Here is a 26,891-nt window from a genome sequence, read left to right as displayed (position 1 = left end):
TGTTAATACGTTCAGGTGGGCTGATCCGAGATAACGATTGGGGGGTGTGGCGCTGAATTCTACAGGACCTAAATGGCAAACTATTGTCGTGGAAGGATTTGAAGATGATGCAGCATATTTTGAAGATAGTTCTCTGGGTAACTGGGAGCCAATGTAGTTTTTCCATCAGAGGCTTAGTATGGCAATATCTAGGTTGATGAAAGACCAACCGAGCTGCCTGGTTTTGTGCTATTTGAAGCCTACGGTTGAGGCCCATTGGAAGTGCCAGATAGAGGGCATTTCAATAGTCTATCTGGGACTCAACTAAGGTGATGGTGATTTGGATGACGGCTTCAAAAGTAAAGTATCTCCTGATTTTCCTTATTCGTTATTAATGAGGATCCGAAGACTTTTCACCACCTTCTTATGGTGTTGGGGGGAGGGGGAGGGGTTGTTATCTCTGGGGACCAGGAGGAGGCATTCCATTAATGGAGTGTATTTTTCGTGATGACAATTTCTGTTCGTTCAGAGTTTAATATATATCCTTTATAATGAACAATATCTACAATTTTACATATATTATGTTGCAGTGCTTAATTCCTCTTAATCATTTGCAAATATCATATATTGTACGTCAGGAAAATCGTCTGCACAGTATCCATAATTCAGTGCCTTTATCAATTACAAACTACATTTGATTATATTTCTATGAACTCCACATTCACTAGAGAACTAAAGAAATCATCTTTCTCTTCAGTTTTGATCGATGGGTAAAAACATATGCTTTATGAACAGCAGTTAAAATGTCAAGGGAACAACAAATATTTTATTTGTGTTTTCTATGATTGTGGCTAGATTTGCATACCACGTTATATCATGTCTTTAACCCCTTGGCTGCTAAGCATGCAAAGTCCTTTTTTGGCTATTTAGGGTAGCTCTCGCTTGGGCATCCATAATTTCATTATCACATTTAGGGCTAGATGTATGACCCTTACATTTTACGACTTGCAAATTGCGTCGCATTGCCACTCGCAAAATGTTATGTGCAACAGTGTTACAGATCTGTTAGTGATTCCTACTGGGGTTGTAAATTGCATGCCTCATCAATATTCATGCAGCATTTTTTTTTAAAGACAGATCGTTTTCCTTATAGGACAATGGGCTGCATTTAAAAATTTTACTTTTCAGTTTCATTGTCTAAGGGCAGGCAGTGGTCCCTGGGATCACTGGGTGGTCTTAAAAAATATTTACTCACAAAGGGGAAGGAGTCCCCTGGGGACCCCTTCCCTTTTGCAAATGGTTCACCACCTACTTGAAGTAGGAACACCTTCCTAATAGCGAGAGTCACAAACGCTATCGCAAAATAGCGTTTGTACATGCCATTACCATTTTTTGCGGTCGCAAAAGCTCCTATCTCCCGTTTGTGAGCGCAAAAAAGGGTCGTACATCTGGACCAAAGTATCCACGCCAAATATTGTATCCTTTTTCTAACATTTTGGGGATTCTGAAGGTACCCAGGATTTTTGATTCCCCTGGAAAGCGACTGGGAAAATAGGCAAAATCTAGCTACATTTTGATATTTTTTGAGGAGGGGGGGGCTTTGCAAAAAGTGTCTGTTTTTTGTTCCTTAAAATAACATCAACAAAAGGTTTGCTTTGCTAAAGGGCTGAATGAATGAACTGATTTATTTATTTGCACAGCTTTGGTATTTTTCCTTTTTTTCCTATTTTAGTGCTTTCATCCTACTTAGTTTGTGGTGGAAGAAAAGGTGAAACCCATGTGTTATCCTGGAGAGCTATATATTTCTGAAAAGTAAACACAATTTAGAATTCAGCAAAGGTTCATTTGTATAGATGCTTCAAGGTTTTCCCAAAGAAACGAACTGTTGAAATACAAAAATATTGCAAATTAGTAGCAAAGAAACGTCCATTTGTGACAATGTTTTCATTTGTAACTTCTCCTAATGATGACTCATTTACAAAAGCAATATACTATTACATCTGCTAGACCCTTCTGGTTGCGGGTTATATAGTGTTTGTGGGTTTTCTAAGAAACTGAGGTACCCTGAGCAAATAACTGATCTGCACCTTACAATGATATTTGATTGTAAATTGGGTATAGAGCAATTCATAAGTTAAAATATAAAGGGCAGAAAATAGAAATCAAGGAAACCTATGTATTTCCAAAATAGGCACAAGACATGGAGTTTAGAAACACATTCCACATCTATGAATTTGTGGGTACCCATAACTAGCATGTGAATTAGGCAGCATTTCTCAAAATGTCTCCTTTATTTGCACACTGGCTTACATTTGAACACCCAAATGCAGAGAAATTCAATTGGGAATTAGAGCCCTGGATCAGATGACACCTAGGGAAACCTAGCAAACCAGCACATTTTTGAAATCCAGTGTGGGGTGACTTGTGTGGCTGTCATCAGGTTTTCCTACCCAGAATCTGTTGCAAACCTCAAAGTTTGACTAAAACACACACGCGTTCCTCACATTTCTTTGAGGAAAACTAATGTATTCTTTGGGTAGCCACAAATTTCAAACCACCTACTATTCCCCTAGGTCTCCTGATAAAAATAGTACCTCACTTGTGTGCGTAGGGCAAGTGCCTGTGACAGGAAAACAGCAAAACGGAAATTGCACACATCATTTTTCCCACTGAAAACAGACCCTTTTTTGTGAGGTGGCTAGCTGTCTATTTTAGGCCCTAGCTCAGTCAGCACCTACCTACCACCTACCATTCCCTCAAGTCTTCAGATAGAAAGGGTACCTCACTTCTGTGGATAGGGCTAGTGCCCGTGACAGGAAAGGTCCCAAAACACACTGAAAACCTCACCCTTTTTGGGCGGGGGGGGGGGGGGGGGGGGAGATTGTGGCTAGCTGTGGGTTTTGGGGCCTAGCTCAGCCAGCACCTAAGGAAACGTAACAAACCTGCACATTTTGGGAAATTTGACACCTAGAGGAATCCAGGGTAGGGTGGCTTGTGTGGCTCTCACTTGGTTTTCCTACCCAGAAACCCTTGCAAACCTCAAACTTTGACTAAAAAAATAATAATTTTCCTCACATTTCTGTTCAGCCGGCACTTAGGATAACCTAGCAACGCAACACAATTTTTGAAAACTAGACACCCAGAGGAATCCAGAGGGTTGTGCTTCACGTGGGTGCCACAAAGTGTTTTTACCCGTAATGTCCTGCAAACCACAAACACTGCCTAATAGTGTACATTTTCCATCCATTTCGGTGACGTAAACGTCCGAAATCAGCAGGAATCCACAAAGTTAATACCATCCTTGCATTCCCCCACTTATCCTGATAAAACGCTGCTCCACTTGTGTGGCTGGCCTAGTGCCTGCAACAGAAAGAGATCAAACCCAAGTCAACGAGTGCCCGTTGTGAGGACTTCCATTAACGTGCTTTGACCGATTCCTGTTGCGGGGACTATGCAAATCCACACAAGTGGGGCAGCATTTTTATTGGGACAAATGGAGAAGTTCTAGGTGGTAGGAATTTCGTGGATTCCTTTTGGAAGAATAGGTCACAGAAATGTAAGGAAAATATGTGATTTCTAGGCACATTTTGAGGTTTGCAGGGCATTGTAGTTTAGAAAGCTGTGTGGGATCCACGTGCTGCACAACACCCTGTACTCCCATGGGTGTCTAGCTTTCAAAAATGCCTGGGTTTGGTAGGTTTTCCTGGGTGGCCGCTGAGTCCAGGCCCCAAAACAGCAGCTAGCTTTTTTGTTGATGTTGCCACATTGCATCTTGAACCCCGACCTTTTGCAGTCACTAGATCCACGCACAGAGGTGAGGCACCATTTTTATCAGGAGACATGTGAGAACTCTTTGTGGCAGGAAATATGCAGATCCTCATAGTACTTTGAGTCACAGAAATATGAAAAAAAATGTGTTTTAGCCTATGTTTGAGGATTGCAGGTGCTTCTGGGTATGAACATTTTGTGGGATCCAAGCAGGTCACACCAACCTGGAGTCCCCTTGGTGTCTAGTTTACGAAAATAACTGGGTTGGTAGATTTTTTCTTAAGACCATGTACACCCTAGCAAAAGACAGAAATGACAAAAATTACAGCACAACCATCTACTACTCAAGTGTTCACACACACACACACAGGTTAGATTTGGCACAAAGGTGAGTGAAAAGTACAAAGTGTAAATTGTATTAACAAATGATTTCACAAAAATGAAAATGTAGTAATCCGTGTTAATGAATAATTGAAATTTTAGAATACTGAACCAGTGACTCGTAGCTCTAAGCTGTGAAGCCACAACAAGTCACCGACCGCTTTACAGACCATACACACACCTTTCATGCATTTCACACACACAAAACCATTCACACCGCTAGCCGTGGGTTCAACACATTACAACACTCACATCAACAAAAGGCGCCATTCAAGGGCCCATCACTTTCATATGCCCACCGGACTGACACAGCAATCACACCACCTGGCAGCCGGTTGAGTGTATGGACTGGCATTCGTCTGGCAGTATGTTATGTTATGTTGATCGCACTTGTAGAGCGTACGGTTACCCTGGGGTGTCCTGGCGCTAAGCACTGGTTGCTAGGGATAAAAGGGTGTGTGCTACTGGGATAAGAGCCATGTCTTCAAAGCCTTTCTGAAGGAAAGGAGATCCGGGGCATTTCTGAGATGGAGATGGAAGGGAAGCTCGTCCATGCCCTGGAGGCACAATTGATGAAGCTCCTACCTCCCCAGTTGATTCTTTTGAAAGGGAGGACTTGAACATATTTAGCTCCTGTGGCGTGTAGCAATGTTCCCGGGATGTACCATTGGAATTTGCACCTAAGAAGTCTGGTCCTGCTCCATTAATGGCCTTAAAGACGGTACAGAGTGCCTTAAAGCGAGCTCTTTGTTTCACCAGGAGTCAGTGAAGGTGCTTCAGCTCCTTTTTTACTGAGACACATTTTGGAGTACCTGACAGCAATATTGCTACTGCGTTTTTGCCTAGTTGGAGCTGATTTATGTGCTGCTTTTGGGCATTAAGATATAGGAAATAGTATGTGTCTAGTGACCAGCATCATCATCATCATCATCATCATCATCATGATCATGATCATGATCATGATGATCATCATGATGATCATGATGATGATGGTGATGATGATGGTGATGATGATGATGATGATGATCCTCCTCCTCCTCCTCCTCCTCCTCCTCACTCACTCACTCACTCACTCACTCACTCACTCACTCACTCACTCACTCACTCACTCACTCCGGAACGACGTCCGTAAGCTAGGCCTGGCAGAAACAACCAACACAGGGAGGTTGGCGGACTTCCTGGAGAAACTACTGGCGGATCTCTTTGGAAGAGACTCCTTCTCCGCGCAACTAGTCATTGAGAGAGCTCACCGCTCCCTGGCCGCCACACCACCCCATGGGACACCACCACGTCCGATCATTATGAGATTCCTTAACTACTGCGACCGGTACACACTGCTGCGGCTGGCGAGGGAAAAAGGTGACGTGAAGTACGAAAACACCACACTCTCCTTCTACCCTGATTTCACACAAGCGGTGCAGGAAGCCAGAAGGAAGTTTATTGCAGTGAAGAAGCAACTCCAATCCCGCAGTATTCAGTATGCCATGCTGTACCCTGCTCGGCTGCAGATCCACCATAAAGGCCGACAACATATCTTCACCACGCCTCAACAAGCAGAAGATTTTCCGGGAAACAGCGGCAAGACGCAGATCGCGTTCTCATTCACCGTTATCAGACCCTTCCTGAACACAGCAGACCAAGCATGAATGCATAAAGACATTTCAAGGACATTCTACGAACTGGTGATGTATGATTTTTGTTAATTATAACGATGGCAAACACTGTCGCCTGGCCACTCGCCCTCGTCCCGTCAGACCGACCCCTGTAACAAGCGGGTTGTGGATGGGGGAAACAAGAGAGGCGAAGTGGTAATGGCGGGGGCATTCCCCCGAAGTTGCTCTTTTCGTAATGGTACTTTCACTGTGGAATTGGGCACTAGGCCCTATGGGTGTTTTCAGGGGAGGGAGGGATGTTTTTTCCTGGCAGGTTGGGGCAGCTGGTGTGGGTGGGAGAGGGAGGGCTGGGCCACTAGGTGAAATGTTGATATTGTATGGTGAGTCACAGCAAAGGGTTTGGAGTACATGGCTGAAGTTTCAATATCATCTCTATGGTTGTGGGTGAGCAGGGTGGAGATAGTGCAAGCCTCAACGTCATGTCATGGAATGTACGGGGGCTCAATGACCCTCGGAAACCGAGACAGATTCTGGGCTGCCTGGATAGGCATCACGTTGGCATTGCTTTCCTACAGTAAACGCATTTGACCAAAGGAAACACTCCTCAATTTGCAACCCGCTGGGCTTCTCATGGGTGCTTTGCCTCATACTCCTCTTATGCCAGGGGGGGTGGCCATATTGATTAAACACGGGGTCCGTTTTGTGGAGGGAGGGCGGGAGGTGGATTCAGAGGGACGGTACTTCCTGTTGTGGGGGTCACTGCAATCGCATGAAATTGTATTTGTAAATTATTATGGGCCCCCACTATCTACAACTGATCAGAGGCAAAATTCAAACGTTGGGGTGCAGATATCTTGTATGGGGAGGAGATTTTAATACAGTTGTAATTCCCACTTGGGATAGGTCGCATGCTACGACAACACACTACACCACTTCCCAACGCACCTTAAAGGATATTGTAACAGCTGAGAGTCTTGTGGACGCTTGGCGTTTTACTCACCCTTTGCAGGAGGAGGGCACACACCACTCATCCGTACACAACACCTGGGCCATATTGGAATATGTGCTACTAGCAGGAGGCATGTCTCGATGGGTGGAAGGGGCGCACCATATGGCCAAGACCTTTTCGGACCACTCCCCAGTGAAAGTCTCCTTATTACCACCCGTGGACCTAGCACCTTTCCTTGGCTGGAGATTAAACCCCTTACATCTACAAGACGCCGTCTTCAAGGCGGAGTTGGAACAGGAGATGTTAGAGTTTTTCCCCAGGAACACCGGCTCTGTAGCGAGTCTCACAACTGTCTGGGAAGCCTTTAAAGTAACTGTTAGAGGGTGGTGCATTTCCAAGGGGGGGTGGGATCCTGTGGGATCTTCGAAGGACCCTACACACTTTGGAAGTTGAGTTAAAGGCTTTGGAGTGGGAGGCCGCGGGCAGTGAGGACTCCAATTCCCTGAAGGCACAAATACGGGAGAAAATGTCGGAATATAGTGAGGCAGCTGAACGGGAGTGTAAGTTTCGGGGGAAGCTAGACGATACGGGGAAGGCGACAGGCCGGGGCGCTCCCAAGCTGAGCCGATACGGCCTCTAAGCTTTTGTAATTATGTCACAGAACTGCCGAACTCCCAAGGGGAGATATATAGATCCCTACCAGAGCAGCTGGACATCCTGACAGACTATTATAAGGCACTGAACACATCGCGGAGACAATCTGAACTACACTTGGGAGATTATTTTGAGGACATGGCCCTTGCCTGGCTGGGACCCGTGCAACAATTTTTTTTTTTTAGCAGTAGACCTTGAAGTTGACGAAATTAAAGAGGCGATAATGAGCATGAAATTTGGAAAATGCCCTGGTTCGGACGGGATTCCCATTGATTTTTATAAAACTTATATTCACATTCTAGCCCCTATACTCAAGGCAGTATATTATGAAGCGCTGGAAGAGGGCGTACTCCTTGGCACTATGAGAGAAGCGCACATTCTGTCCTTGCTTAAGCCCGGGAAAGCTTCCGATCAATGCGATTCCTTTCGACCCTTGTCTCTTCTTAATTGCAACACTAAAATATTGGCCAAGGTGCTGCCCATTAGGCTGAACCTTATCCTTGAAAAGATAGTGCCGCCGGATCAGTTGGGCTTTCTCCCTAACCGGGCCACATCCCACAACCTTCGCACACTACTGGCGATCCTACAGGACATAGACCCCAAATGCGCGGCGGTGGCGGTCTTCTTAGACGCCACCAAAGCGTTCGATTCTTTGGAGTGGGACTACCTGTTCGGCACCCTGACATATATGGGGCTGCCGGAACAGTTCATACGATGGGTCAAACTCCTCTACAAAACGCCAATGGCCAGAGTCCTGCTTAATGGGTCCTGATCCGATCCCTTTCACATTAACAGGGGGACAAAGCAAGGCTGCCCGCTGTCCCCGGTTTTATTTGCTTTTGCCATTGAACCCTTGGCGGCCAAGCTGCGCCAGCACCATAATCACAGGGGCCTACTCTATTTATCCCGACAGGTCCTAGTCTCCCTTTACGCGGACGACATCACCCTGTACATCCGCAATCCGGGCGACAACTTAAACCCAGTATTGCGGGAAATTACCAAATTTGGAGCGATAGCCGGAGTACAGGTCAACTGGGGAAAGTCAGCAGTGTTCCCTTTGACCGATCATACCCCCCTCAATCCCTGGACTATCCACTGCAATGGGAGGAATCCGAAGTGAAGTACTTAGGGATTTATGTCTCCAGGGATAAAGAAACACTCATGAGAACAAACTACGTACGAGCCATGTCTAAAGTGACAGACAACATCTCATCCTGGCTTAAACTTCCCCTATCAATGGCCGACCGTATATCGTTAATCAAAATGGTGATAGCTCCCAAATTCTATATTTGTTTATTAACATTCCTTATCACCCTGGGGCACATTTCTTTGCCACCTTAAAGACGCAGCTCATCCGATTGATCTGGGGAGGGAAGCGCGCACGGCTGAAGCTGGACTCCCTAACACTCCCATATAGATACAGTGGTTTTAATGTCCCAGACTTTGCACAGTATTATTACAGTGCACAGGCACACTTTGCGGTGTACTGGTTCCACCCCCCCCCCCTACATGCCCCATCTCGCTGTAGAGGATGGTCACATGACGCCGGTCCCCCCGACTGGGTATGTGTTTGCCCCCTATAAGGAAAACAATAGAGACCCTACTACCGTGGACTGCACGGTTAAAGCACTACACTGGCTGGCGAAAGCGGAGGGAGTTACACAGCTCTAGTCCCCTAGAATACCATTGCGTAACTGTCCGCTTCTTCAGGTGACCACTGAGAAAATTTGTCAAAACCTGCTAACCAGACTGCAATATTTCACGTGGGGGGGATCTCTTTCTCGAATGGACGTTCCGGTCGAAGGAACAATTTTTCGGAGATCATTCCTCCACATTCATGGATTTGTTCCTCTACACTAGGATCAGACCGAGCGTGCGGGCCGTATGTCCTGACTTCCCAGCGGAACCGGAAGTGTTCCCTTCCCTTCACCTAATTCTGCAGGAAGACGCACTGAAACACGCCACGTCGGTCTTATATACGAGAGTCAGATCTGTGCCCCCCCTCCGATTTCCCCCCCCCCCCCCCCCCCCCCCGCGCATGCCAGAGCCAAGGCTGAATGGGACAATGACTTACCTGAACCACTCACTGATGATCAGTGGGAAATGGCCTGTACGCGGACTGAACGCGTCTCCGGCATCAGCAGACTTAGCTTGCTGCACTTCAAATTCCTGCACAGACTCTACCACACACCTGCTCGATTACACATGATAGGCCTGCGAGAAGATGATAGATGCCTTCGATGCAAGCAGAGTCCTGCAGACTTCATACACTTAGCTTGGAACTGCCCCGAAGTGGCTGAATACTGGGAGGCGGTCTTCACAGGGCTCACCGATATGCTAGGACTCACCATTGAACCTCTCCCCACAACGGCTCTACTGGGACTAATCGCAGGCATTAATACCCCACACAGGAAATTTCTTCTAATGGGCATACTACTGGCATGACGCCAGGTGGCGTGTCGATGGGGCAGGGGAAGGGCACCCAAGTTCAAGGGATGGTTACACAACATGGTTACATGGCAGGACAACTTACACACTTATGCGGAACAGATGCCACTGAAGTCTAGGCCTAAGGACATTTGGGGCACGCAACTGGCCTATCTCAGAGTGCATCAAGATGAGGAGGAAGTGGACCAACTGGAGACGGAGGTGGTGGCGCAGGCTTAGGCCACCGAGTAGCTACAGATATTTCGGGGGCTCATATAATACTTGTTTATCTTGGACCCGCCTACTGTATAATACTTGCACTCTATAGTCTGTCAAAAGTTAAACTGTACATGACTGTAATATCTCAATGTGTATAACCTTGATCTATGCTTGACTCACAATGACTTTATGCATGGCCATAATGTTGGGGAGAAAGTTGGGGGGGGGGGGGTGGGTTGTGAGGGATATTGTGGGGGGGGGGGGGAGGTTTGGGGGTTTTGATATTGGACCACACTTCAGATAGATTTCTCTATGAGATGTATGTATTTTGAGACAAATGGAATTGTATAAATAAATAAAATAAAAAAAATCACAACACATGGAGGCTGGTGGAATGTGTGGACTGGTGTTACGGTGGCAGTGTGTGTGTAGTGATGTGCTACTGGGCAACACACACACACTGCCAGCCACACACACTGCCAGCCACACACACTGCCAGCCACACACACACACACTCACACACTCACCAGCCACACTTGCTGCCAGCCCGACGCCAGTCACACACACACCCTGCCAGACCTCGTATACACTATATGTACACTGTCTATATACCTTGTTCTATCAGTGCAGAAAGCAAGCAATGATAAAAGCAAAACGTTCCATAAACACTGGAAAAACACTTTCTGTTGTTTTTAGTGACGCAAAAATGTGTAACCACTGATAGCAACAGTTTTTTAAGGCAAACACTGAAAAAACCCCTCTAGAATTTACCAAAAATAGAAACTGAAAACAGGAAAGCCTAAATATAGATCTCTGAGAAATGATCTACTAAATTGTCAAGAACAGGCCAAATCTTGAAAAGACGATCACAATCAAAATGCAGCATCTGCTGCAGAAGCAAATACCAGTCTCTACTTATGTTGCTGGAAATATAGCAGTTGCCATCAAGGGACTAGTAGACAAATATCAAGACATGGCTTTCTTAGCAATCCCATCAACCTCGTTAAACCCTATAACTCCTTAATCTTATGGAGATTTGTGGGAGTCCACTGGATAGATCTAGAGTGGGTTTTAAGTGTGGCACTGTTGTCCCTCAAAAACTGCACTGCAAACGACTTAGTCCGCTTAACAATTAACATCATCAGCAAACGGTTGGAAAATTTGATAGGCAAAATGTTCTCTGTATTGACCCTACACCCTGCAGCACCATTAAAGGCAGGCCCATTAGACTGCAACATATTAGGGTCAACCCAGGTTTCAGCACTTCCAGCCCCTGCCATCAATCCAGCTTGCGCTTGCTGCCCTACTGGGATATTAGTTTCCTCCTCTAAAAGTGGTCCTTCATCTTAACTAACAGCGGATTCATCATCAGATGATTCCTCTCAGACAGAAAATTCACTGCCAGGAGGCCTGATTACGAGTTTGGCGGTCTTGCCTCAGGCTGCCACACTAGCGCACCACTCTGAGACCACCAAACCCGTAGTCACACTGCGTGCCAGATCAGGACTTAGATTCTGGTCTGGTGGCCAGTGCTTTGGTGGCCCCAGGGCGCTGCCTTTCTATGGCTCACATGTGAGGAAAAGCAGAACTGCGGGACTGCCAAAGCACGCTCCAACACGGAAAGAAATGCACCATGTCGTGCATATCTTTCTGTGCTGGAACTGGGGATGCAGACATGCCCCCTGCATGCACCTCCGTGCACAGAGGCAACCGGGGATACTGTAGGGTCCCCTTTGTTGCCTCTCCTCTGCCCTTTTCATGGCGGTCGCACCGCCATGAAAAGGGTGGAGGTGAGACAACTCATCTGCTCGGTGATGGCAGATGTCGCACTGCCAGAATATTCTGCCCAAGGAAAAACCGACCAAAACATGGTAATTTCCATCGAGGGAGTGACCCTTGCCCAAGATACCGCTCCCAACACCTAAAAAATACATCCCTGGTCTCTAGTGAACATTCCTGCTGCATGATCGCGGTACCACCCGCAGCAGGAATGCACTTCGGAGACACACAGGGTGAAAGAAAAAACTCTGTTTCCCCGGTGCCGCTCTGCCCTCCTGATCCATCCCAGGAGCAAGGACTTACCTGCATACAGGTCCTATTCCCTGGATGTGCTGGAAGCAAATGGCTCAAAGTGTGTTCTCTGCATCGGTTGACGACATCTCCTCACGAGCGCTGACATCATCAAATCCTCCATGGGGGAGGCATATGGCGGGGGGACCACTGGGGGAGCACTAGCGCCTTCCACTTTGGCTGGTGCTAGGACGTGCTGGAGCCATCCTCCGCATGGAGCACTGGCGCTGAGACTGCTCCAGCACCCCCTTAGCACCCAAGCAGTTAAATTCCATGAACCTTCCACTTATCAAAATTGCATAATCTGGTAATTAATCCAGTAATTTATATCATTGGAGACAGCCCATACAATACAATGGAAAAAGTCAAAATGGTTCAAATTAGTTTCTTTCACCAATATCTTTAATTTCTTCTCATCAGATACATCACAATCCGATTCCTGAATATTGTGCAAAAACATCCAAATCAAACCTGTCAGCAGGTCTTCTTTAGAATAGGGGGAAAACATTTTCTAAAAATGTGATCATATTTTCCTAAATCTATGCGGAGTGGTAATGACCACGGAGACGGCCACTACACATAGCAGTGAACCAAGCAGTGTAAAAAGCCTTGAAGCTCTCTGTGAAGAAGTGGAGTTTTTGTTTTAGTCACATTTCAGAGACATCGTGGTAGGTGGGATGATGTTCTTAATCGATTTGTAGATTTGAAATTCTGGTCTTTGTTTAGAATTATAAACCAATAATGTCTTTGAGTATAATCTGTGTATGTGTTCTATTTCAGCCAATTCAGGTTATTACTAATACCATTGAGATGGTAAAACAAGGAAAGCTTCCCAGTGGCAAGACTGAAATTCCCTTTGAGTTCCCTCTTCAGGTGAAGGGCAACAAAGTTTTGTATGAGACATACCATGGTGTGTTTGTCAATATTCAGGTAAGCAGTTATTCGTGTTGCTATTAAATCTTTTGTGGAGAAAATGCTTTACAGTAATTTGTCTGAAATCTGAATTAAAGTATCTCCTTCACAATGAAAACCTTTAGGCAGAAATTCCAGTTACCCCAAACATCGTCAGCAAATGCCACTGCTTTTGTGCGTCTGCCCCCTATGCTATTACAATCCCGGGCTGGACAAACACGTACAAAACCAACTTATGTTTGTGGCATGGAAAAAGGAGTTTCATTGAATATAAGAGACTCAATTGATGGGTGTGTGTATGACTGATGGTTCCAGAGAGGGGCAGCCATTACCTTCAAGGCTGAAAATGGGGATATTGGGGAAGACCTCAAATTGTTTAAACAGTACTTGTTTTTCGTTTTTTCTACAAAGTGATTTTGTAGTTGGTACAAATAATTGCAGTGAAACAAGTGGGGATATTGAGTCCTTCATGTGGTTGTGGGCTTGGAAGTAAAAATAGCTGAACAACGCCGATGGCTCTGAGGAAGTTTAAAATGTCTTTACTGAGTTGAGGATGGTCAAGACAGTGAAAGAAGTAGTATCAGAAATGTGTCGGTCAGAGAAAGGCTTAGCAGTGCCAGCATCACAAACAAACAGTTCAAATGAGTGTTGCAACATGGTACCATACCTAAGAGTGGGCAGTTCCACACTGGTCTTACACAAAGTAATGAGACATTATTCATGGATCTCAGTGAGAGAACCCAGTGTGTTCATGCTGCACCAGGTCAAATGCATGTTCTAATTGGTACGAGGCCTATTTTTTGCCCTGTCCCAGTTAGATGGAGGGTTATAGTTTGTATCTTATACATCACAGAAACGAAAATTGGACTCTGGTCTTCAAATGTGGCAGAGTAAGTCACCCATGTGCAAGGACTGGATATGTTTAGCGGAGACCCCTGATTTTCATTGGTTCTGCATCCGGAGGGGGGGTGGGTGTGTGTGTGTGTGTGTGTGTGTGTGTGTGTGTGTGTGTGTGTGTGTGTGTGTGTGTGTGTGTGTGTGTGTGTGTGTGTGTGTGTGTGTGTGTGTGTGTGTGTGTGTGTGTGTGTGTGTGTGTGTGTGTGTGTGTGTGTGTGTGTGTGTGTGTGTGTGTGTGTGTGTGTGTGTGTGTGTGTGTGTGTGTGTGTGTGTGTGTGTGTGTGTGTGTGTGTGTGTGTGTGTGTGTGTGTGTGTGTGTGTGTGTGTGTGTGTGTGTGTGTGTGTGTGTGTGTGTGTGTGTGTGTGTGTGTGTGTGTGTGTGTCTCTGTGTGTGTGTGTGTGTCTCTGTGTGTGTGTGTGTGTCTCTGTGTGTGTGTGTGTGTCTCTGTGTGTGTGTGTGTGTCTCTGTGTGTGTGTGTGTGTCTCTGTGTCTGTGTGTGTGTCTGTGTGTGTGTGTCTGTGTCTGTGTCTGTGTCTGTGTCTGTGTCTGTGTCTCTCCCCGGAGGGGGGGGGGGTGTGTGTCCCCGACCCACTCTAAGAGGACTGGATCGGGCTTCATACATGGGTAAACCCTGACAGAAGCAGACAAACATTAGGTATGTTATGTTTTGTGTGTGTGTATATATATATTCACTGAAAAAAATAGGTTTTAGGTGTGTTATAGTTAGTTGGACATTTCAATCGTACAAAACCATTGAAATTCCCACGTGATAGTTAGTTGTACTAACTATAACTCGCGCGTCCGCAATCCACTGCTGATGATGTCACATATTACATCATTCATGATATTGTCAGTGACATCACTGATGAACTCTCAAATGACATCACTTATGACATCATCCACGTGACAATCTTATACATCTTATCATACACTAGTATAACCTTTCAACACTCATTATAAAATATGGAGTACCATATTTGACACCATTTTGTAAGAGTGAAATGTCCAACTAACTAGAACACCCCTAAACCAATGTTTTTTTCAGTGAACTTCTAAAGTTTTTTAAATGCTAATTCCTAACTATAACAGGTCTGAAACCTATGGTTTTTTCAGTGAATTTCTACGGCTTTTTGAATGCTAATTCCTAACTATAACAGGCCTCAAACCTATGGTTTTTTCAGTGAATTTCAAAGGTTTTTTAAATGCTAATTCCTAACTATAACAGGCCTCAAACCTATGGTTTCTTCAGTGAATTTTAAAGGTTTTGTAAATGACAATTGTTAAATGTATTAGTCATTTTATTTTTTATACTGATTTTCTAAAAAATTTTAAACAGTTTATTTTTAGATATTTTATTTTTTAAATTACATTATAATTGCATTATACATTACATTACAAAATATACTTTCTCAGAATGAATTACTTTAGTTTAAATACTTTGCAAATAGGCAATAGACTTTAAAGTACAGTAGTTAAAGTTGTTGCAATGGGCAACTCAATTTCAAACACAATGCAACAATGAGGTCAATCTGAATTTCTAGTTAAATGCAATTAATTACTTTTTGGATTACTTTTCTAACCACAGGACTGGATCCTAAATTCAGTCCTGAGACATCCCCTGTAAACAGTTGAGTAAAAGCGTTTTGGTTACAGTAGTGATTTTTAAGGAATTTTATTGTATTTTAAAAGATGACAGAAACTTTTTCACATAGAATTTCCAATGTTATCCTATGGGAGGAAATTCACTTATCAGGTAAGTAGTCTTAAGGTTACTTTTTCTTACTCAGGTGGATCCTGGTTCCAGCACGGGTGCATCTCCTGTAAACAGTTGAAAGAATGCGTTTAAGTCATACAGGCAATTTTTAAGAAATATTTTCAGTTTGTGAAAATAGACACTTTGAAACTTTTCTGGTGAAAACCACACAATGGATTCCTATGGAAGGAAATACAAGTTACTGGTAAGTACGGTTATAATTACCTTTCAAGATCAGTACCGGGCTCAAAGAAGCAGCACTGAGGTCACTCCTGATAACAGGTGAGTAAATCGGAATTTGTAGTTCTGCTGATTTTATAGGAATTTTTTACAGTTCAAAAACTCCACACTTAGAAGAATTTTCAAATGAAACCAGTCCATGGTCGCCTATGGAAGGAAATTCAAGTAACTGGTAAGTACGGTTAGAATTACTTTTCATGATCAGTACTGGGCTTCAAAGATGCAGCACTGACGTCTCTCCTGATAACAGGTGAGTAAATTGGAATTCGTAGTTCAGCTGATTTTAGAGGAATATTTGTACGTTTCAAAAATCAACACTTGGAAACTTTTCTGCTGAAAACCACACAATGGATTCCTATGGAAGGAAATAAAAGTTACTGTAAGTAAGCTTAGAATTACTTTTCAGGGTCAGTGCTTGGCTAAAAGATGCCACACTGGGTTCTCTCCTGATAACAGGTGAGTAAATTGGAATTCGTAGTTCGGCTGATTTTAGAGGAAAATTTGTACAATGGTAAAGGAAGGGGGCGGGGCCTGAGGTGACGTGTGCAAATACGCCCTGTGGCGTGTTTTAAGTTGTGGGATTAAGTGGCCTTGAATCCTGAGGTTCCCTGGGGCCAACTAGCCCACCAGGTACCTCTAGTATGCGCCAGGGGCTGCGTTGCAGAGAGGTGTTCAGAGGCCATGCCCCTTTTTACAACACTCTACAACACAGTTCCCTGGCGCTTACTAGAGGTACCTGGTGAGCTAGTTGGGCCTCAGGGACCCTCAGTATTGACAAGGAATTAATTCCCCAACTTAAACCGCGCCACAGGGCGTGTTTACACACATGTCACCGCAGGCCCGCCCCCTCCCTTCACCACTGTGCAAACGCCCCCCATGGCACGTTTTACGTTGGGGGATTAACTCCCCTTGAATACTGAGGGTCCCTGGGGTGCAACTAGCCCACCAGCTACCTCCATTAAGCGCCACAGAGCTGCGTTGCAGAGAGGTGTAAAAAGGGGCCATGGCCTCAGAACACCTCTCTGCAACGCAGCCCCTTGGCACATACTGGAGGTTCCTGGTGGTCTAGTTGGCCCCCAGGGACCCCCAGTATTCAAGGGGAATTCGTTCCCCATCTGCAAACGCGCCAGGGGGCACGTTTGCAGGGTGCAGCAAGGAGAGGGCCTCAGGCGCAATGCCGGTATTTCTTTTTTATGAAGGGGGGCTGTGTAGCCCTCTTCTTTTTCTCATTTCTGGGCCTTGGGGACCCCATCCCCAGGGCCTGTCCCCGATTTTTTTATTTTTATTTTTTATTAAAAATTTGGGAAGGGGGCCTCGTGACCCCCCCCCCTCTCGAGGCCTTAATCAGCCCCAGGCACCCCATCCCCCGAGGCATGGCCCTTTTCTTTTTATATATTTTAGGAGGGGGGCTGCCTTTCCCCCCTCCTTATGGCCCCGGAAACCCAATCCCCCGGGGCCGGCCTTTGTTTTCAAAACATTTTTTTTATATATAATTTGAGGGCTGTGTGGCCCCCCCAACCCGGGCCACTAATAGCCCTGGGGACCCCATCCCCCGGGGCTGGCCCACTCCATTGGGGACCGTGGGGGAGTCCCCAATCCCCCCACGGTCCCCGCATCCTGTGTTGCTTTTCCATATGGGGAGCAGCTAACATGCTTTTCCCCATATGGAAAAGCAATCTGCTTTCCTATTTGGAAGAGAGAGCAGGTTTCCTGCTCTCTCTCTCCCAAATAGGAAAGCAGTTTGCAATGAAAGGGTGGGAGCCGGGAGGCTCCCGCCCTGTCATTGCAAACTGCAGTGTTCCGGGGGTGGGCAACCCGGGACACTGCAGGAGCTGTCCAGGAGGAGTGCCATCCTCCCATCATTTGAAAAGCCCCGGGGAGTGGTGGTCTCCGGGGCATGGGCGTCCATAACGGACCCCCAAATTAAAAAATTTAGTTTCCCGGGGAGGTGGCGTGTGCCTTCGGGTCCGGCGCCGCAGGGCCCCACTGGATCCGCTTCGGGATCCGGGTTGACCTAACAACCTCACCAGCGCCGGTCCCTCAGCTGTCACCTCCGGCGCCGTCCTCGGGCGGCGCCGTCCCCGATGCCTCCCTCGCTCCGGGTCCGGCGTCGGAACGGCGCCGCTGGACGCCACTTTCGATACAGCTTGGGGAGTTTAACTTCTATGAACCGGCCTCATCGTTTGACAACCCTGACTATCAGGGGATGGGTGAAGAGGAGTATTGGGAGGGGTCTGAGGACCCTCTGACCCAAGAGTGTCAGTCTCAAGAGGACTGGACAGGTGGACTTGGGGATGCCAGTGGTCTGGACACATCACCAGACACTGATTTTTGTCTCACCTCCTACCGTGGCTACGGAGGAGTGGGCAACCTACAGTGTGGTGTTGATGAGGCAGGGCCGGCCCTAGGCATGTGCAAAGTGTGCACCTGCACAGGGCCGCCAAACCCCAGGGGCCGCCACAACGAGGATCGGGAGGATCAATGATACATCGTGGCACTGTGTGAAATTGCCTCCTATCTATCAGCAAAGCACCATGGTCCCAGGCCTCGAAAACATCAAAGGAATTGAAATAATGTAATCATTGTGCCTTTAAACGAGAGATTGCACTTTTTGAACAACTCTTTTTCATACGCAGTGATTAATAACATGCTCTAAAATTCAAGACCGAATTTGACGTGTAACAGAAAAAAGTAGTGCAATGCGACTGCTGGGACGGCAGGATACAGGGCAACATCCATTGGGTATGGGGGAACAGCACGTGTTAGGGAGGGGGCAAATGGACAGCGTCTTTCGGTCGACAAGAGTTGGAGAGGACCGAAAATGTGAGTCTATTTATTGTTTTTTTATTTCGTCCTTCGGTCATTATATGCTCAGCAGCATTTCGAATGAAATAATAAGACTATATCGTGTGATTGTAAAATTAAAAGATGCACACTTTAACAGCAGTAAGGAAACGACTCCAACTGTAAACCTTTTTGCAAAACTGGAGGGGGCTATTATTCAGTACACATAAAAGTGGAGATCAGCTTTTGTTATTTGCCTGTAATTTCTGCCTCGGCCAGCACATGCTAGGGCACTCCAACCTTTGAATATGAGAAGGTAGGTTTGTAATTTGTATGCAGGCGGAGACATTTTATTTGCTTGATGAACTTTGACACACAGTTTAGTTAGTGGATGTTCCCATATAAGTTAGGCTGTGTCGATCACATTGTTACTGCTTTAGGGTGACTGGGATGTGTATTCTTGATCATTTTGCTGTTTACCCTGGCATCAGGGAGTCAATTGGCAGTATGAATTCATTTCCTGTTAGTAGGCCTTAGTGCCATCTTGGCGTCCATCTTTACAGACTCCACGCTGGTTCTCAAACAAAAGGCGCCTTTGTGTAATTCATTGTATTGGAAGAGCTGGTCAGATTCACAAGTGAATACCCAGGGGCGCAGCCAGTGGAGCACCGGTACCATCTAGTTTTCCTAGCAGTTGTGTGATAGTATGATAGCTCACCTCTCCACGCCTTTCCGTGGACTGTCCTACGAGGCTTCTCATAACAAGACTTGCGGGTTTAGGTGCAGCGACACTGAAGGCACCACCATCCAGTGTCCCTGCACCTAAAACCTCTCATTATAATTTTAAGAGGTCAGAATAGGCAATAAGACCTAGTCTGTTTGTGAATAGTTTCAAACTCAGCCTCATTAATAGGCCATTCTCAACTAGAATCTAATACCTGTTAGAAGCAGCCGATCAATGGAACCAGAGAAATCTGTGCAGGTTTAGGTGGCGGGGAGAGCACCTATGGTTACTCCAGGGGAAGGAACTCGCTGCTATCTCTCTCTCTAGCAGTCCTGCTGTCCGTTACTGGGTCTCACCCAACTCTACCAGAGCACCTCACTCCTCAGCTGGGGCGTCCCGTAGACACATGTGAGATACATAGAGAGGGAGGGAGGTTAAAGGTACATGGAGAAGTAGAACTAGAGTCAGGTTAAGAGAGAGGGTGAAGTGAAGTAAGGAAATAAGGAAATCCCATAGAGTATTTTTTAAATTTAATTGCCACCAACTGCCGGAGAGTGCTAGGGTTAAGGCTAGATTGGGTACGCCAGGCATGCACACCAAAGGGCACATTTTCTTTATCGCAATGCAGCACAGCAACAAAAGTTAACTTACTGACCTGCACAAGTGTGAGATTAAAGCAGCACAGAGCCGTATATATTAGATATGGCCTGCTGCTGCTCACTACTCGCTCATCACATTACTTGTCCTGAACTGCGTCCCCAGGGCAGCAGTGGGCGTGGCAAACACAGGGAGGTCAAAATTACTATTCTAACTCCACGTTTTTCATTTGCCTGCATATCCTACAGTCAGTTTTTGCATACATTGCTATGTATCATTTTAGGACCCTAGTGTAATTTTCCCGATTAATGCCCTTTGCCCTTATATAGGTATAGATCTCCATACCCGTATTATTAAAACACCTTCCTGAGCTCCGTCCCGTCCGGACCCCCTCTTCCGGGGCCCCCTTCCTACGCTCCCTGCACAGGGCCACCATGAGCCTAGAGCCGGCCCTGGATGAGGGCAGCCAAGGCCTTGGGCCTTGAGCTCCCCGTCGCGGCTGTGAGGACTAACCTCCTCACTGAGGTCCTAAAACCGCAGTCAAGCTCGGCCGAGCCTCTGCTGCCTTTTAATGAGGCCTTGACCGACGTTCTTTTGGGCACTTAGTCCAGGCCCGCTACGGGTTCGCCCGTAGATAGGAACGTGGCCAGACGCCACCGCCTGGCCCTGGACGACCCATGTTTCCTGTCCACCCACCCCACCCCCGAGAGCCTGGCATCAAATTCCCAGACTCGCTGGACAGGGAATCCAAGAGGTATGAGCAGTACGGCAAAAAGGTATTCTCCTCCCTTGGTCTGGGACTGCGGTCTTCCAACACCGCATGCCTCTTGGTCCGCTACACCCACTCTCTGTGGGATACGGTTGTGGAATTACTGCCAGAGTGTCCGGTGGAGGTATGGGCCAAACTCGGCCAAGCCCTTGTGGAAGGCCGGGATGCAGCAAAATATTCTATCCGGTGTGGGCTGGATACCACCGACTCACTAGGTAGAGCGATGGCAACGACAGTGGCGATTCGTCGCCACGCCTTGTTGAGGTCCGCCGACTTTTTGGGCGATGTCCAGAATACACTGATGGACATGCCGTTTGATGGCCGTCGCCTTTTTGGCGACAAGGCAGACAATGCGCTTGAGCGCTTTAAGGACTCCAGGGCTACGGCCAAGTCCTTGGCCCTCTCGGCCCCGCGCCAGCAAACGGGTGCCTTTCGCTCCTTTGTTGGCCAAGGAAGGGGCGCCTCCACACGTGCTGCGAGCCACGCCCCGCAGAATGTCCAACAGCGCGGTGGCGGCCGTGGAAATCGCCGTGGAGACGGTCGGGGACAACGGCGAGGCCAGTCCACACCCTCCCCCGCAGCATCCGCCTCAAAACCCTCCTAGTCCGTGCTTTTTGGCCCATGTGACGCCAGTGCGGGGCAGGGTTCGCCATCACCACTCTCACTGGCGCACTGTCACGTCGCACAGGTGGGTGCTGCAAATCGTCAGAAGGGGCTACTCCCTCCCCTTCGAGACGACCCCTCAAGCCATGCCACCGCAACACCACCGCGTATCGGGGGATCATTTGCGGCTTCTGCAGGAGGAAGTCATGGCCCTCTTGGCCAAGGGGGCCATCGAGCGCGTTCCTGGGCCTGAAGTAGGGTGTGGTTGCTACTCCCACTACTTTCTGGTACCCAAGAAGGGCAAAGGGGGCCTACGCCCTATCTTGGACCTACGGAACGTCAACGGCTTCCTCCGGAAGGAGAAGTTCAAAATGCTGACTCTGTCTCAGGTCTTAGCTGCCCTGGACCCAGGAGACTGGATGGTAGCGTTGGACTTGCAGGATGCTTATTTCCACATCCCCGTCCTGCCGGCCCACCGGCACTACCTGCGGTTTACGGTAGGCCACGAGCACTTTCAGCTTACCGTGCTCCCCTTCGGCCTTACCAGCGCCCCGCGGGTGTTCATGAAGGTGATGGTGGTGGTCGCAGCTCATCTGCGCAGGTTAGGGGTTTCAGTCTTCCCCTACCTCGATGACTGGTTGTTGAAGGCGGGCTCGCCCCAGAGAGTAGTCAGCCACCTCCAGACAACGGCAGACCTCCTGCACCAGCTGGTGTTTTCCATCAATGTGCCGAAGTCACACCTGTGTCCCTCTCAGAAGCTCCTCTTCATCGGAGCGGTTCTCGACTCTGCGCAGTTTCGGGTTTATCCTCCCGAACAGCGGGTTCGGGATATACAGGCTCTGATTCCAATCTTTCAGCCTTTATCCCGAGTCTCAGTCAGGTTGATGCTGCAGCTTCTGGGGCTGATGGCTTCCTGCATCTTTCTGGTGCATCACGCCCGTTGGCAGAATCGCGGCTCTGCAGTGGGTCCTGAAGTTTCAGTGGGCCCAGCATCAGGGCAACCTGTCCGACCATGTCCTGATCTCGGAGGGCACTGCGAGACCGCTGCAGTGGTGGATCACGGACCGCGATTGGGTCAGCGGCAGATCCCTCTCCCTTCCCCAACCGGAGCACGTGGTTGTGACGGACGCGTCCCTCCAGGGCTGGGGAGGCCACGTGGGAGAGGCGGAGATCAGAGGCCTCTGGTCTCCGGCGGAGTCCCGGCTCCATATCAACCTTTTGGAGCTGCGGGCGATTCGTCTAGCACTGAAGGCATTCCTCCCCTCTGTCCGGGGGAGTGTAGTGCAGGTGTTCACGGACAACAGCACCGCCATGTGGTACTGCAACAAACAGGGCGGGGTGGGGTCGTTGACCCTCTGCCAGGAGGCTCTGTGCCTTTGGCAGTAGCTGGAACATCAGGGTGTGACCCTGGTGGTTCAACACCTGGCAGGTTCTCTGAACGCCAGGGCGGACGAACTCAGCCGCCGGTGCATGATGGATCACGAATGGCGTCTGAACTCGGTGTGGGGAGAGCCTTGGTTCGATCTATTCGCCACAGAAGAGAACGCGTTGGAATTTCCAAGGCGGCACTCGTTCAGAGACGCTTTTCGTCGCGAGTGGAGTTGCGGTCTGTTGTACGCCTTTCCGCCTATACCACTTCTGCCCAGAGTGCTGAAGAAGATCAAGCGCGACCGGGCACAAGTCATCCTTGTGGCTCCGGACTGGGCACGAAGGTACTGGTATCCCGAGCTACTCAGTATGTCAGTCGATCCCCCGGTTAGTCTGCCTCTTCAGGAGGACCTTCTGTCGCAGCAGCAGGGGAGGGTCCTCCACCCAAACCTGTCCAGTCTCCACCTCCATGCTTGGAGATTGAGCGGCGACAGTTGAGGCCATTTGACTTGCCTTCTGAAGTATGTAACCTCATTCTGGCAGCCAGGCGTCCCTCCACAAAGTCGGGATACGCCTGCAGGTGGAACAGATTTGTGGCATGGTGCACAGCAAAGGCTGTGGATCCTCTCTCTGCCCCTCTTTCTGAGGTTCTTCTCTTCCTTCTTTCTCTTGCCCAGCAGGGCTCTGCTCTGGGCACTATCAAGGGCTACCTTTCTGCCCTTTCAGCCTTTCTAAGGCTGCCTGATCAACCTTCTTTGTTCAAGTCCCCTGTTGTTAATCGATTCCTGAAAGGCATCACACATACTTTTCCACCTGTTCCCTTCGTGATGCCTCAGTGGGAATTGAACCTGGTTCTTACTTTTCTGATGTGCGCTCCCTTTGAGCCACTTCACAACTGTCCTATCCGCCTTCTTACTTTGAAGACTGCCTTCCTGGTTGCCATCACCTCTGCCAGGAGAGTGAGTGAGCTCCAGGCTCTATCCTCTAAACCTCCTTTCCTTTCGGTCCATCCGGACAAGGTTGTGTTGCGGACAAGGCCCTCTTATCCTGCCCAAGGTAGTCACAGCCTTCCACATCGGGCAGTCCATCACCTTGCCCACCTTCTTTCTGCCTCCGCATCCCTCGAAAGAGGAAGAGAGGCTCCACCGTCTGGACCCAAAACGTGCGCTCTCTTACTATCTGAATCGCACAAGCCAGTTCCGGGTGGATGACAAACTCTTTGTTGGTTACGTGGGCGCTAAGAAGGGAAAGGCGGTGCACAAGCGGACCATCTCACGGTGGAGCATCTTGTGTATCCAGGCGTGTTACTTCTTGGCTAAGAAGAAACCCCCTGTGGGACTAAGGGCTCATTCCACTCGGGCCACGGCGACTACAACTGCCCTGGGCCGAGGAGTGCACTTGCAGGACATTTGCCAGGCAGCTACGTGGGCCTTGCTGCACACATTTGCAAGACACTATTGCCTGGACAGCCAAGTCCGGAGGGATGGCTTCTTTGGCCGTTCCGTCCTCCAAGACTTTCTGTTGTGATTATTGGTACGCAGACCCACCACCGGGTTGGTATTGCTGGGGTATCTATTCTAAGGTAAGGAATCTATCACTAACGTGTCTCTTTCAGATGCACAAGTTGCTACTTGTGTAACGATAGATCTGTAAGAGACATTAGTTAGTGATAGCTTCCTTACCGACCCACCCATCCTCCCCGTTCTGCGAACCAATATCTAGGGTTAAGGTCATCCCCTTTCAGGGCCCTAGTTTCAAAGGCACCAGTGTTGGTTTTTAGCATAGCTCCGCGTTTCTGGCGCGGAAAAGCTGTGTCTAAGAACTGACGTCAGCACGCGGAGGCGGCGTCTAAGTACTCAGACGACGTCATCACGGCGCCCACGACGCCGACTACTGACGCGGAGCCGCAGATGATGCCTAACGACGCGCAAGGGTACTGCTACGCAAAAATTTCCGGATCCAGTCTGACGCCTGGGGATATTCTAAGGTAAGGAATCTATCACTAACTAATGTCTCTTACAGATATATCGTTACACAAGTAGTAACTTGTGCTTCATTCTGGGATGGACCCAACTTGTTCTAGGCCCACTATTCGGGGCCGCAATGGCGCCATGCGGTTGGCCAGTGTCTTTACATATAATTTAGCATACACATTCTGTAGCGACAGTGACCTACAGGATGCACAATTATCATCTGGTTTACTGGGTTTTAACAGGGTGGCCAGAAGTTCTTTGTTTATCGAGGGTGGCATACACCCATCCTCTACCATCTGTTTGTAGTATATCTTGAAAGGCCTTATAAAAGGTCACTGTCAACTCATCAGTTCCCGTTGCCTTACCACTAAGGAGCTCTCTGTTTTCCGTTGATGGCCACTTCATAGCAATGTGTGCCAGGTAGTCGACGGTCTCCTTCTTCCTGCACAGATCTGTGTGTACAAGTCCCCATAGTACCAGCGGAACTGCTCAGAGATTTGATCAGGCGAGCACAAAGACGTTTCCTGCTTAGCAGCGTTGTCACAGTTGCTCCCAGTATCTCCTCTTGACCGTTCCGTCGCATATTTCCCCAGATGGTTAAGCTCACTCTGCACGGTGTCATGGTAGTCTTCTATCTTGACTCGTATGCCACCCAGTAAGCTGCCCTCTGCTGTCTGTCTTCATTCCTGGTCTCCCAGTTCGTCTTCCAGCTAGCTAGCCTACCACGCAATGATCGGAGTACACAAGCGTGTTTGGAAATAGTGACCCCCTAATATAGACCTTAAATGTCTCCCAAATTGTTGCGAATTTGGGCACCGAGCCAATGTTGGTGCAGAAAAAATCCTGCACTAATTCCTCTTTAAACGCAGTATCTTGAAGGGAATGTAGCGGGAGCCGCCATGTAAATGCTGTTGGGTGTGGGATGTGCAATTTCTGCTCGATTAGTACTGGTGCATGATCAGAGTAAGTGCATGACCAGTGTTCTTAGTCATGCACCCACTGTATCAGGCTGCAAGATATTAACCTCTTGGCTGCTAGGCGTTTTCCCCCTCCTGTGCTGGATTTTGCCATTTTGCTGTTCCCATGACGAGCTCAGCTCGTCATCAGCACACGACACCCGTGGGTGATGACGAGCTGAGCTCGTCATCAGCATCGAAAGGGTTAACCAGAAATCTATCTTTGTGTGTGCACATAATATACTGTAGAGGAGTGTGTGTAGCCCCCTCATGGGGTGCCTAAATTATCAGACATCCAGGAGGTCCTGCTGCGCCACAATATTTTATAGGACTCAAGACGCTGCCAAGGGCGTCTGGAAGGGCCCTTGGAGCAATCTTGTTCAGGGTTTAACACACAGTTTTTTTTTTTTTTGAATATATTTTAATTGGTTATTGTAAGCAGTTGGTTGATACACAGATATACAATGCCAATATAAAACGATAGGTAATATTTCACATACATTTGCACAAAAGAAAATGCAGCACAATGAGGTGTTACAATGGCAGCACTCATCAAGACAGTTTCTATGTGTACCAGTTCGTGTAACAGAGAGGCTAGGGCAACATTGATAGGTAATGTGGCTGCAATGTACATAATGACACTCTGTGTGTAGGGCAATGCAACCCCAAGGTGTTGCGGGGTGAAGTGGAGTAGGAGGTGGCATGTACTTGTGGCTCCACTACGTGTTTACCTCACTTCTGATTGACAGCGTGTGGTAGCGCCAGATGTGGCGTGTAATCAGGAGTATCGAATATCGGATGTGTTCAGTCCTCCAAGTCAACATATTCAATAGTTCAACAGGTATGGCAGTTGAATCTGCCACAGTAACTTCCAAACAAGTCCCCATCGGGGATAAAGGGCCAAATAGGGCAAAACCGTGAAAAAAGGTAGGGTCTCAGGTGCCACTAAGTGGTCGCCGAGCGGGGCGGGAGGAAAAAATGGGGGGGGGGGGGGGGGGGGATAGGACGTGTCGTTGGGAGTACAGTATTGTAAGGTGTGTCCGTGTACAGCTGTGCAGGCGAGTGCCCGGGCCCGCGGCCAGTGTGGCAGGAGTGCGTTGTAATCATCGCTCAGTGGACAGGGGAGGTTGAGTTACCACCAACCAGGAGGCGCCATGGTGTCAGCTCCTGGAGCTCGCAGGTGCCAGGGGGACAGCACGGCCTATCTGTGTAGCATTACCGCATCCCACAGGTGTGCGCCCCTTCTAGTGTGCC

General features: G+C 48.0%; 1 protein-coding gene across 2 annotated transcripts in view; it reads left to right on the top strand.

The window, feature by feature from the left end:
* VPS26C (VPS26 endosomal protein sorting factor C) overlaps window positions 1-26,891 on the top strand; it is a 289,096-nt gene that overhangs the window by 63,391 nt on the left and 198,814 nt on the right. For both annotated transcript variants that reach the window (XM_086935407.1, XM_086935408.1), the window contains exon 3: window positions 12,841-12,990. In XM_086935407.1, coding sequence (XP_086791533.1) covers window positions 12,841-12,990 — 150 coding nt within the window. The remainder of the gene's footprint in view (window positions 1-12,840; window positions 12,991-26,891) is intronic.

Source organism: Lissotriton vulgaris, chromosome 8 (genome assembly GCF_964263255.1).
Source record: "Lissotriton vulgaris chromosome 8, aLisVul1.2, whole genome shotgun sequence".
Lineage (NCBI taxonomy): Eukaryota > Metazoa > Chordata > Amphibia > Caudata > Salamandridae > Lissotriton > Lissotriton vulgaris.
Note: the sequence above shows the minus strand (reverse complement) of the source record. Positions and strands in the feature narration are given on the sequence as shown.